At 52.6% G+C, this 13,610-nt stretch overlaps 1 protein-coding gene across 2 annotated transcripts; it reads right to left on the bottom strand.

The window, feature by feature from the left end:
* Positions 1 to 387: 387 nt before the first annotated feature.
* Positions 388 to 13,340, bottom strand: MCRIP2 (MAPK regulated corepressor interacting protein 2). Of its 2 annotated transcripts, none has more exons than XM_084642298.1 (5): positions 13,040 to 13,340; positions 12,615 to 12,693; positions 4,632 to 4,762; positions 2,194 to 2,295; positions 388 to 824 (listed from the first exon to the last, which is right to left on the bottom strand). In XM_084642298.1, the coding sequence occupies exons 1-5, from the start codon at positions 13,092 to 13,094 to the stop codon at positions 754 to 756; spliced, it is 438 nt and encodes a 145-aa protein (XP_084498424.1). In that variant the 5' UTR covers positions 13,095 to 13,340; the 3' UTR covers positions 388 to 753. The 2 variants fall into 2 exon arrangements, with proteins under 2 accessions (XP_084498424.1, XP_084498425.1); XM_084642299.1 differs by having other exon boundaries at positions 4,632 to 4,759; positions 13,040 to 13,338.
* Positions 13,341 to 13,610: the final 270 nt, after the last annotated feature.

Below are 13,610 nucleotides of genomic sequence, written 5' to 3'. Positions count from 1 at the left end.
CAGCAGGGAATGTGCAATGGGGCAGCCATTTCCCTGTACGGTGTGTGCCAAACGCTACCCCAGTCAGACATGGACACCTTCCACTCCTCAGCCAGGGGCACCAGCTGCAGGTAAACTCCCTGCTGCCCATGACCAGCCTAGCTGCAAAGGCAACCAAATATTCTGACCCAGCAGCCCATCCCCATCACTCAGACACTGGTTCTTTTGCATGCCTCCCCCCCAGTGGAGGAACCAGAAGAGTCACATGTGGCTCTGTCTGGTGCCACCAGCCTTGCAGAGGTGGAGTGGCAGCGGGTGGCTGTACCGGGCCTTGCTGTCTGTTGCCCCTCCTTGGTCAGCACCAAGCCTGCAAATAAAGCCCCACAAGCAGAGCAAGCTTCCATCCACTGGCAGTTTCAGCTCTTTATTGTACCAAGGTCCTGGCTACAGATAACCATTGTCTTCCCATAGGGCAGAGCTCAAGGGGCAGAAAGAGGAGAGAGATGACGGGGGTAGGGGGTCACAGTCCTCTCTCTCCCTCCACACCCACGCTGCAGTTGTGTCGCCAGGCCCTAGAGTCTGCAGGAGTTTCAAGTGTGTGAACACTGGCACTTAAGGAATCCCAGCCAGGGCAGTGGGCTGCTCTCCTCCCCTGTCCAGGCAAAGGGCTGTGGGTGGCATGGCAGAGCCGTGGTCCATTTCCATTGGTGTCACTTGGGCTGGGATTATTTTAACAAGTGTATTTCTTACACTGTATTTTTGGTTGTTGTTTTTTTACGAGCCGTTTTCAATTTTGGCTAGAAACTGCTGTGCCCACCATTCCTCCAGGTCAATCGGCACGAAATCTGAAAGAGAAAGAGACTGGAACAGAATGTATGGAGATAGAAACACAGCTTAACGGTGCTCACATTGGCATATGGCAATTCCCCCATCTACCACTGGGGGGTGACATTGGACTGCAGGTAAAAGGCTCTCTATCCTCTTTTCTCCTGGCTTCTCACCACTGCCCCTGTTTAAGCTCAGGAGGGAATAATTCCCCTGCCCTGGAGCACCTCCCCTTCTTTCAACCACAGCATATCTGCTCTTCCTGCTGGCTGCTGCAGCTGCCTGCACCATGGCTCCCCCAGTTCTTTCTTTGGGCTGCTGGGAGTATGAAGGACGCGACAGCAACCCCCCTTCTTCGTGCGTTTGATCAAGGTCTCCTTGTTCCTGCCACGAAAGTGGCAGCTTCACTCCCTGGAGCTATGTGACTGGGCTGCCAGGTGTGGAAAACTTGGTGCCGTCAGTTTTGGAGGAGATGAGGGGGCTCCTCGTGGGAGTCTGACCCCGCCTGCTGCTCCCAGGAGAGCCCTGGGCTTCCTGGCAAAAGGCTTCCCCAGTGAGTGAGCGAGGCCAAGTCAATGGTGCTCATGAGTGATCTGGCCAAGAGCAGAGTTACACAGTGCTGGTGACTCAGAAGGGGGCACTCTTCCCCTGAGCCAGATCTGGCCCAATCTGCTGGCATGGTGCTGGTGGGGGCTCCCCTCTCCGAGGTGCCACTGATCCAGCCTGGTCGCTGGAATTGGGGATATTTTACAGAAGAACCAGAGAAGGGAGCTCCTAGTGACTTGGGCTGATTCAAGGACCCAGGGCACTTTTCTCCAGAGCAGGAGACGAGCCCCAGGCTCCTGGGTAACAACGTGCTGCCCTCCTGTGGACGTCTGCACTGCAGCTGGGAGCGAGCTGCCCAGCCAGACCCACTCAGGGTCACCACGTGGCTGTTCTGGCTGGAGCTGGCAGTCAGACTCTCTCACCAAGGGGGACTGGCTGGGCTTCAGAGCCTGAGCTCCAGCCCACATCGCAACCTCCACTCTGCTACTGTCTGCGTATTAGCTGGAGTCCTGCTGGCACCGGCCTGTCACCCCAGGCTGGGAGCACGCAACTGGAGCCTGCGAGCGGACAGTCAGCACCAGAAGGGGAGAGGGGGCAACAGGCATTTGAGGTGGGAGCAGAGAGCAGGAAGGGTTGCTGAGGAGGGGAGCAGGGATAATGGTGGACCCCCTCCCCCCAAGAAGCCCAAATGCAGTTGGTGGGTCACCCTAATAAAGAGCTGAGGATGCACTGGTCTCTAGGAAGCCAGCCTGGTCCATCAGCCAGCACCTAGCGCCTCCTCTCCTGCATGCATCTCCTGCTGAGGTATGTGCCGCCCCCTGCAGGTGGCCCCTGGGCACTTACTTGTCAACACGGGGTTGGGAGTTTTCTCCGCATACTGCACCGGGCCACGCCCGCTCTCCCCTGGCCAGCTGCCGTCCAGCTGCTGTTCAACCTGTTGCCAGGCTGGAAGGGAGAGCGAAGCTGTGAGCCACCATCACGCAAAGGAGCCTGCGCTCTGATTGGTCCAGCACAGGCACGGCCAGCTCTGCTGGAAGTTGGATCCCCCTTGTGCTTCTCCGCCCCCCTGTCCCCAGCCCCCTATGGCCTCCCCATCCCCACCTCTGCCCAGATCTACAAGATTCTGCTCCAGCACCTGGCCTGGGGCAGGCATGTTGCTGCTGAGTGACGGGGGGGGGGGGGGGGGGGGCTCTCATGGGTGTGTCCCCCATGGGTGTGCCCCAGGGATAGGCTTTCTCTGCCTGCCCTGGCAAGTGCTGCTGCCTGCAGAGCCCCCAGACGCGGACCCAGGAGAGGAGACATCACTGGGCTGCTCTGGCCACCGTACTGTGGAGATGCTCCCTGGATCTGGTGACAGCCTTACCAAGGGAATCGCATGCCCATGTGGCAGGGCAGGCAGACCTCCTCCCCCACCGCTAACAGCCCCTACCCCACACACACATTCCCTGAGTCTGAGGCCAGAAGGAACCACTGGGATCATGGGGGTTGAACGCCTGTGTAATGCAGGCCAGAGAACAGCCCCCAGTCACTCCCTAGAGCAGATCTGTCAGAAACACACCCAGTCTGGGCTGAACAACTGTCAGTGCTGGAGAACCCCCCATACCCCTTGGTAACTTCTTCCAATGGGTTTCAGAGTGGCAGCCATGTTAGTCTGTATCAGCAAAAAGAACGAGGAGGACTTGTGGCTCCTTAGAGACTAACAACTTTATGTGAGTATAAGCTTTCATGGGCTAAAACCCACTTCATTGGATGAACCGATGAAATGGGTTTTAGCCCACGAAAGCTTATGCTCACATAAATTTGTTAGTCTCTAAGGTGTCACAAGTCCTCCTCGTTCTTTCTTCCAATGGTTAATTCCCTTACTCTTACCAATTTACATCTGATTTCCAGTCTGAATTGGTCTGGCTTCAGCTTCCAGCCAGTGGATCCTGTTTGGATCTTTGCTAGACTGAAGAACCCATAATCAAGTATTTATTCCCCAAGTAGGCTGTGATCAAGTTACCCCTCAACCTTTGCTTTGTTAAACTAACTAGACTCAAGAAGCTCCATCTGTCACTATCAGGCAGGTTTTCTAATCCTTTAATCATTCCCATGGCTTTTCTCTGACCCCTCTCCAATTTATCAACATCCCTCTTCGGCTGCAGGCACCAGAACTGGACACAGTATTCCAGCAGTAGTCTCGCCAGTGCCAGGCACAAAGATAAGACCATCTCTGGTCCTACTCGAGATTCCCCTGTTTACACCTCCCAGGGTGGCATTAGCCTTTGAGCCACAGCATCATACTGGGAGCTCATGTTCAGCTGATTATCCACCAGGACCCCCAAATCCCCACTCAGAGTCTGGGCAAGCGAAGGAGAAAAGGGGATGCTGGCTGCAGCATGTCTGGATCACAAGAAACCTCCAATCAACATCCTCAAGTGCTCAGAGATGAGCGATGTCATGGAGGTGGCAGTTTGCTGGGGTAGTGAGAGAAGGACCAAGTCACACAACAGGATCCTTACCATGGGTAAGCACCAGGAACCCCTGGCACAGAGACACCCCTATGTCCCCTCTATCACGTTACAGCCCCCGGGAACCCCCAGCACTGAGACACCCCGCCTCCCCTCTGCTCTGTTACAGCCCCAGAGAACCCCAGCACCAAGACACTCCTGCATCCCCTCTGCTATGTTTCAGGCCCTGGGAACCCCCAGCACCAGAGACACCGCTGCGTCCCCTCTGCTTTATTACAGCCCTGGGGGAATACCCAGCTCCAAGACACCCCCCTGTTACAGCCCCTGGGACCCCATGGAACCGAGACACCCCTGCCTCCCATCTGCTTTCTTACAGTCCCCAGGAGCCCCGGCACCAAGACAACCCTCTGCTCTATTACAGCCCCCGGGAACCCTCAGCACCCAGACACCCCTGCATCCCCTCTGCTGTGTTACAGCCCCCAGGAATCCCCAGCAGCAAGACACCCCTGGGACCTCCCCCAGCACCGAGACACCTCTGTGTCCCCTGTGCTACTTCACAGCCCCCGAGAATTCCCAGCACCGAAACACCCCTGCATCTCCTCTGCTCTATTCCAGCCCTCGGCACCGAGACACCCCTTTGTCCCCTCTGCTACGTTACAGCCCCCAGGAACCTCCAGCATTGAGACTCTCCTGCATCCCCTCTGGTCTATTACAACCCCCGGGGAACCTCTGGCACCGAGACACCCCTGCGTCCCCTCTGCTATGTTACAGCCCCCAGGAACCTCCGGCACTGATACACCCCTAGGAGACTAGCCAGACCCCGCCTCTTACTTTCATAGACAAAACGGACGTTCTCCTCGTGGGCCAGCGTGTAGCTCTCCTCTGTGGCTGCCGTGGGCTGTGTCGTCACCGGGGGCTTCTTGCCATTCACTCTGTTGAACACGAGTTTGGGAGTTGGGCTACTGAGGCAAAGAGACAAAATCAGAGGCTGAAAAGACAGAGCTCTCTGCGTCCAGAGCCAGTCAGCTGTAGGATAGGGGGCATGGTGTAATGAGAGGAAGTGGATCTTGTGGCCAGAGACTGGGACTGGGAGTCTGGACTCCTGGGTTCTATTCGGCATGACCTGAGACAAGTCACTTTGCTTCTTTGTCCCTAAATTTCCCCTCCCCCCTTCCTTTAGCTGTCTACTCTATGTTGATTAGCTCTCTGGTGCAGCACCTGTCCCTTTATCGGTCCAGCACCCAGTACAATGGTGCCTTGAGCTCAGGTGGCAGCTCTAGGCATTAATGAAATATAAACACAGTGAGGTGATGAGACCGTTATTAACGTTTCCAGTCTGCTTTCTTTAACTAACAGCCTGTTATTATAAATGATCAAATTCAATGCATGGGACTTCGATCATTTACTGTCGGGGCCACTCTTTCTGCCAACACACTTTCCAGATCCTCAGCGTGTGGACCAATGCTATGGCAGAGTCACTGCACTATGAGTTTTCGCTGGGAAGGAAAATGTTGCAATCGTCGTAGGAGCGGCAGAATTGGCAAAATAAATCGAGCCAGAGGCATTTCAGCCGGTGCCTCATCTTTCCTTGGCCAGGAAGTGAAATCCTATGATTGCCAGCTTCTGGCTTCACTGTGCAGCGGCTCACCCCCAACCCCCACTTGGTCTAATAGATCTAGACATTAACATGGTCACTTCCTTGTCCAAGCACCAGCATCGGGTGTGGGCACAGTGTGTGTCACTACCCATTCAAGCCAGTGGAGGGAGCCCAAGGGCAAAATATGTCAAGTCTGTGGGTGCCACTAAAACAGACTGCTCCTAACTGGTTGGGTTAGAAAAGCCCCAGTCAGCCCAGAGAGCCAGCCTGCTGGTCCCCAGTGACGTAGCTGCAGAGATGGTCACAGGCCAAACATGCTCTGGGAGAATATAGGCTTCGTACTCCGAGGCCAGGTCTGCACTAAAAAGTTAGACCCAGTCGCATCGCTCAGGGGCGTGAACAATCCTCACCCTGGACCCAGCCTCGCCCCCAGTACAGACAGCACTAGGTTGATGGAAAAATTCTTCTGTCGACCTAGCTGCCACCTCTTGGGAAGGTGACGGGGGAACCCCTGCCATCAGTGTAGGTAGCTGCCACACTGAAGCACTCCACATGTTATTTCCAAAGGAGTTGAATATTTTACTATAGGCGGAGCTGGGAGCACCACCCAGAGTAAAGGTTGCCTGATGCTTCCCATTATAAGCTCCTGTTTTTAGTTGCTTAGAACTTTGCCAAACTTCAAGCTGTTTAGGCAGAAATTTCCCATACTGAGTGTCTGCCTTAGGCTGATTTTTGGGGGAAGATTTTAGCCAAAATGGCTCAGATGTTTCTAGTAATGAGGCTTGGAAAAAAATATGTTTAAAAAAAACTCGTGACCTTTTCTTTGAAAAGATTTAGCAGGGCCCCCATCTGCTTCGGAGCCATGATCCCCTGACAGGCCCAAGCAGGTAGAGGAAACTGTCTGATCTGAATGTAGAAGTGACAAGAGCCAGACCGGAGGGGCGGTGGTGTGGGCCGGGGGGAGGGAAGGAAAGGGGAGTAGATTGGGACAAAGGGTCTGGGCTGGTGGAGAGAATCTGAGGCTAGAGATGAGGGGAGGATGGAAGGGAAAGGGAAACTAGTGGGCTGGGGGGAGACTGGGATTGCATACCAATGGGGTGGGGTAGGGGGAAGGAGCGGAGGAAGCGGGGACACAGATCTTACAAGGGGCTGGAGTGCAGGGGGAGAACTGGGACTGGCAGGGCAGAGACTGGGACAAGGAAGCAGGGTTGCGGGGAGAACGCTGAGATTGGATAAGAAGCCCAGGGAGGAAGACTGGGACTGGGATCCAATGGGGATGGGGGACTAGAAGCTAGGGTGGGGGTGAGACACAGATCAGATGAGGAACCGAGAAGTGGGAAAGTGAGACTGGCTGAACAAGGAGACCGGAACTGGGGAGCCTAGGACATGCTGGGCAAGGAGACTGGGAAGAGAAGCCTGAGGAGTGGGACTTAGACAAGGAAGCAGGTTGGGGGAAATGGGCAGAAGAGTCTGTGCCCTCTAAAGCACAGTCCCCTCCAAAGCCTGGAATGGAACCCATGATTCCTGAGTCTCTCAATTCCTATGCTGTAACCCAATATCTGTTAAACCCACTGGCAGAGTGTCCCATACCTCTTTAGAGTTGGACCCACGTAGAGGATAATAACCTACTACTGCTATCCGTTACCTCATTAGCTCAGTGGCAGAGGTCTGTGCAGTATATCTAAAGTGTCCAACCCTGCTGATAAACAATGTAGGACTAAATATGATACCACTTGATGGAATTTCTGGGGGCGGTTTAGTTTGATTTTTTTAAAAACCTAGGAAATTACACACAAACATGCCATCTTACACAAGAATATACAGGTTGCTAAGTCATGCATTCAGAAGATAAGACATACCAGAACTAAGGTTGCCCATGCAACCTTAATTTGGCCCCTTCTGCATATGCGCTATGGTACAGTCTTGAGTTACATGATCACATGCTATTTTTTCCCATAGGGCCTAGAAGGTGGAGGGCTCAACGAAGGAAAGAGACTGGGGTAATGTGTTTGAAACTGGAGTAGCTGCATCAATGTAGACCACACTTTACACAAATGCACTAAGTGTGCAAGAAGGGTCTAAACCAGCAGACCTACTAGAATTGACTGGGAATTTGATGGAAAATGCAGTTTCCACCAAAAAAAGACCCCTGATTTTGCAAAAATCTTCAATTTTCTGTCAGGAAAATAGAAATGAAATATTGTGTTTCAGGACGGGTCAACCCACATTGAAACATTTCAGTTTGTTGAATAGACTCAAAGTTTTTCAGGTCAGTATAGTATTAATCTCTTGTCTGCTTGAGCTGCCATAGTATCTCATGGGAACTGTAGTTTGGGTGCCTTATGCCACCATTCTTCTCTATTGAATGGAACCTCTGACTGTACTACATCTCCCATGATGCTCTGTGGTGGGCCCTGTAACTGAACCATTGTGGGAGGGCCTTGTGAGTCACCTGACCACAATGCATCATGGGAGATGTAATCTAGCTGGGGATCCTAGCCTCATAGAAGATAGTAGATCACAAGGCATTCAAACAGACCAAACCATTTGAATTTGGGAATGTGAAAACAGAAACATTTAAATGGAACATTTTGAAGTGAAACTTTTCAGAATTTGCTGTTCTGGGGAAAATCTCCATATTTCAATTTTTCTTCCTGATTTGGGACAAAAACAAATTTTGAAATATCAGAATTTTGGATGGGGCAGAAATTCCAATTTCACCAGCTCTCATAGTTCCCCAAGTCTAGAAATTCCATCATACTCAATGGAACATTTTGAAGTGAAACTTTTCAGAATTTGCTGTTCTGGGGAAAATCTCCATATTTCAATTTTTCTTCCTGATTTGGGACAAAAACAAATTTTGAAATATCAGAATTTTGGATGGGGCAGAAATTCCAATTTCACCAGCTCTCATAGTTCCCCAAGTCTAGAAATTCCATCATACTCAAGGCCTCAGTTAGTAACCTGAAGGCCGGGACCTGCCCTGCCACCATTTGAGACCATCAGTCCTGAAAAGTGCTTGAGACCCTGTCTGACCAAGTCTCACAAAATACTGCTAGTCTATTTTTGACTCCATTGTCTGCCCCTGGGAGCCATTCCCCTGCCTTGATGAATCTGCAGTGCAATAACACAACCTAAGAGATGTCATATGATCCAGTGAGGAAGGCGCTCAGAATGCCAAAGGAAAATTATATTCTGTATAACATTCAACACAGTGTGAATGTTACAGCCAGGATGGTAAATAAGTGACTTGCAATTTTAAAGACGGTAAATGTTTAACGACCATATTGTTTAATGTGTGAAAGACAACTGACAAAGGGGGAAAAATGGAGCTTGTGTGTCTTTTCTTGTTTGGTTCTTGAGGATGGAGAAAAATGGCCAGAAAGATGTTTTGGGATTTTTAGGGATCCCCCAACCTCCAATCTGCATGATTTTCACATTAGACACCAAAGTGTTGTCTGCCCTGGGAAATTCTATGGATGACTAGAGATCTACTAAGATTCTGACACTGAAAATAGAAAAGAAATGAAAACTGATTAATAGAGAGGGAAAGACTATATAAACCTCTGTTTCTTGTTTTAACTCCTATTCAGTATCTCTAGCCCTTTCAGTTAAGAGCAGAGAAAGTTCTAAACCATAGCACTGTGTCATCCAAGGAGTCCTCCAGCAAAAGCAGGAAGACTGACATTCCTGATGTTTCTGAACAACAACAAATATCAAACCCTTCCAGACCTCCACTGTATACCACAAAGAAGGGGCACAGACATAGGTCATCTTGACGGGAGATTCTTGTGGCTATAAGTTAAACTGAAGTCTGGTCAAAATGAGAAACAGCCTTTCATGGTTAATGAAGGCTGTGGTTTGTTTAATAGGATCTAAGGGAAATAATATATTAACTGGTGAAATCAGTGGGTTTGACATCAGCAGTAACTTGCCCAATCATCATATGGCTCTTTTGCATACTGCATTTCCATTGGTTGCAATGCTTTTAAAGTAACTACATTATATAGTCTTCTGAGGCATCATAGCAGTGCAATGTCTAAAGTGTTCCAAAGATGGATTTTTTCTATGAAATATATTATAATGTTTCCCCTAGAGTATAATCCCCTAAACATAATTATATCTATTACCCATTTGGTGGAAGAACAGAAACAAGCAGACCAGTCACTCCCAACCTGTGGTCTGCAGAGCACTTACTGGTGGCTTGTGGAGAGTTGGTTGGTCCCATGGTGCTATCTTCTCCCTGTCTCCAGCTGCTACGCTGCACTAAGAGAAAAACCACTTTCCCTCATGTTAACTTTTTATGCAGGCAATTACCATGGTGGTGTTATGTGATCCTGAATGGGAGGGCAGAGGGAACTGGGTGAATGGTACGGGAAGTACTCACGAGACAATCTCTCTAATAAGGTATGGCCCAATCTATGAAAAGTTTTGAGAGCTTCCCAAAGTAGACAATGCTATCTGCCAGGGAACAATCAGGGCCCCACTATATACATCCCATCATGAAAATGAAGATTCTCCCCACACCAGAGAATTAAGCAGAGGAACTGATGATATCATCGATAGACTAATCCACTCCTTACTGTTTGGAGGTGTGTATCCCTCCCCGCCCACCTCAGCCTGATCTGAATGGATCTGCAGTTTCCTTGGCCTTTAACTGAAACTTCTCCCCCCGCTCTTAGTTCTGTTTCATCTGCAGCTACAGAATAAAAATCAGATCTGATGGCTATGTCGTCACCAGAAATCTGTGTTTAATCATTCCAACAAGGGGCTATTTCTGAAGAACTTTTACAGTACATGCTACGGTTGGTTAAGAGTGAATATAGTTCTGCTGTTTGTAAATGGAAATACTGTCTGATTTCATTTGTTCATTGTTTGACAAATAGCATGTGATCATGTAATTAAAAACCAGTACAGTAATGGTCACTCCCGATAGGGCAGAGTTAAGGCTGTGTGTACAATAGCAACGTTGCAATATCCTGACTTTCAAATGCTTAGCTGTGCATCCCTAAGGTTTCCTTATTGCATTTTTACTGTGTCGAATTTTGAGTGATCTGATAAGGGAGTCCATGCTGGAAAGATATTGGGAAGAAAAGGGGCAGGTGGACAGGTCTGACGAGTGAGAAGGAGGCCACACAGCAAACAGGTGCTGGAAAGATCTTCTAGGTGCAATAAGATTAGAGTAAAATAAGTTTATTTTCATCCCAATTCTATGCACCATTCACAGCTGATAATTTTCCAGATGGAAGGGTTCACTGCATTCATGTACCCCAGACTGTACATGTGGGTGATCCAGCAGGGGGCAACAAAGCATCCATGGGGCTCAACGTGGGGGCCAACGTCCAGCCAGGTGGATCAGACAGCACAGCTGAGGACCAAGCATAGAGCTAAGGTGGAATACCACTCTGCCCTTGGTTATTTTTCCCTGGAGTGGACAACAGAGAGGCTTGGACATGGGCAGTGACTGTGACTTGAGCCAGTGGATTGCAGTGGCTAACTGCCTCTGGCCCCTGCACCACCTCCAGCCTGGATTTCTGGCTATGTCATCATAGTGCCACATGCTGCTCGGACCTTTCCGTCCCCTCATGTGGGCTGGGAAACTAGGTAATATTTCTTATTGCAGGCAGGAGGCTGGGTGGGCCATCCCAATGCACCTTCATTGCCCTTGCCTAGGCCACTGAATGCCTGAGGGCTGGACCCATTCTTATCTTCAGACCCACAAAGAGAGTTTAATTCCTTATCTTCAGGCTACACTATTTGGAAAGAGCTGGTTGGGGTGGGGGTCAGAGACTGGGGAGGGGGTCTCTGCTTCTCCACCATGGGAGGATCCTCTATGAGCCAGGCTGTAAAGGGCTTGAACCCCATCTGCTTGAATCTGTAGTTCCCATGGCCTTTAAGTGAAAACTCTCCTCACTGAGTTGTTTCAAGCAGAAGGGAGCTGGGGGTATGGATGAAGGAACAGAAAGGCTGCATGGGGGGGGGGGGGGAACACCTATTAGTTGCACCTGATCCTGTAATGGCTCATCTGAACCAGGCCATGAACTTCCAAAATGACCTCTGTATTTGGCAGTCCCCCACACCTGCCATGCTCAAGCACAGAAGTTTCTGAAGAGGCTCCCCTGCCTGGTACTGAGCCCCTGGGTGATGTCCTGGCCCCAATTAAGTCAATGGGAGTTATGCCCAGTGCTTAAAGTGGGGGTGGCGTTTGCAAGGTCACAGACGGAAGTTTTAAAAAAATTCTCCAGGGTCCCTGAGGTGTGCACTTTAAGGGTTGTCTTGCCAGAACCACTGCTCCCAGAGTATGACAGACACCACACACACATTCTCCCCCCGCCCCCGCATATCCTATTAGGTCCCAAATCTTGTGGCCCCACTATCCCTACATGGGTGTTGGAGCCCCGGGGGGCTGGCAATTCCAATGGGCTAGTATGGCTCCTTCCCTTGGATGGGGGGCAGCAGGAGGAAGATAGGCACTTAATTTAGCAGAGGCCCTGGGAGCAACTAGTTCAGCTTCAGGGCATCCCCATGCCTGTACTTTGGTACACCCGGCTCCTGCCCCTCCCCCGGTGGGGAGCGTGTGTGCCTGTTCACTGGGGCAAAGGCTAACTCTGGGCAGCAGCAAGAGGGGGAACTGCCAGTGCTTCTGATCTGGCTGGCACCCCTTGGGCTACCAGCTCCACACCTCCACCCCCCACGCTGTCCCCCTGCCCCGCCCCCAGCTCTCTGCCCTCGCCCCCCACGCTCCGTGCCCCCTGCCCCGCCCCCAGCTTGCTGCCTCTCCCCCCACGCTCCCTGCCCCGCCCCCCAGCTCTCTGCACTCGCCCCCCACGCTCCATGCCCCCTGCCCCGCCCCCAGTTCTCTGCACCACTCGCCCCCAGTCCCCAACTCCAGCCCCCCCGGGCAGCGGGCCCTGCCCTAGGCTGGATCCCTCTCCCCGGCCCTTCGCAGGCCTTTGCCGGCCTGGGGAAACAGCGATCGGGGCCGGTTCCCGAGTCCGCTGCTCGCCTCCACCCCCTGATCCTTCCCCGCCAGCCCCTCCTCCTGCTCCGGAGCCATGTGGCAAGGACAAGCCGGGTAACCTCTGCACAAGGTCACCCCTCCCCCGGGCTGCCGCGCCCCGCACCTGGGCACCCCCCGCGGGAGGCTGGAGCCGGGCTGCCGGCGAGCTGGGACCCGGGAGCGGCACGTGCCAGATGCAGCCCGGCCCGGAGCTCACCTTGACAGAGGCCAGGCGCTGTGCGGCGGCTGCCGGCCTTTCAGATCCGCCGCCTTGCTCTCCACCTGCTGCGTGGGACCTGCGGCGAGACAGCGGGGTCAGGGCGGGCACAAGCCCCGCGAGCCCCCAGCCGCGCCTGGGCACGACCCACAGTCCCCCGGCGGCACATCTCCCCGCCCCGGCCCCCTGCCCTCCCAGGGCAGGCAGGCGACGGGGCACGGGCGACTCTCTGCCACAGGCAACGTGGTGCTTGAGGAGGGCACGCAGCCGAGCGGGGCGGGGGGAGAGCTCAGAGGAGCAGCACCGGGGGAGGGGGAAGCAGAGTCCTCCTGGCCCCGCAGGGCAAGAACAGGGGCGCCGCCCCCCCCACCCCCCAGCCTGCTTCCACCGAAGAGCAGCAGCTGCCCATTTGGCTGCCCCCTTACCTGTCCTTCTCTGGGTGGCTAGCTTGCTAGGTCCCCTGGTAATCGTGTACATCATGTGCCCCGCAGCTCCAGCGGATCGTGTGGCAGGGCTGGAGGGAGCGCGGCACCCAGCTTTGCTGTTGCGCTGGGGAAATGCTTGCCCGGCTCCCGGAGCGGGCCGCTAGCAGAAGACGGGTCTTGCCAGAGCTTCCAAAGCCAGAGCTGCCTGTTGCAAAACTCTTCCAAGATGCCTTTGACTTTAACTTCGCTGCGCAGAGCTGGGGGTAGACAGCGATTCCCCTTTAACAGGCAGAGGGAGGCCGTGAGAGACAGCAGCGTGTATGCAACACGCCCCCCAAGCCTCTTAAAGGGGCAGGCGGCGCCTCTGCTTCATTGTCCAACTACAAAACACCTAAGGCGCCCTGGATTCTGCTCACTGAACAAGGGGAATACACAGTGGAGGAAGAAATCGGGCCGGGGCTCCTCCCTGTTCTCTCTGCGTTTGCTGGGTGAATCAAATCTTTGGTGTTGTTTAACGGTATTTTGTTTTCTGTTTTGTAGCTAAGCCTCTTTGGCGTCTGCTGAACAGTTG

Source organism: Lepidochelys olivacea (assembly GCF_965140295.1).
Source record: "Lepidochelys olivacea isolate rLepOli2 genome assembly, chromosome: 10".
NCBI lineage: Eukaryota > Metazoa > Chordata > Testudines > Cheloniidae > Lepidochelys > Lepidochelys olivacea.
Note: the sequence above shows the minus strand (reverse complement) of the source record. Positions and strands in the feature narration are given on the sequence as shown.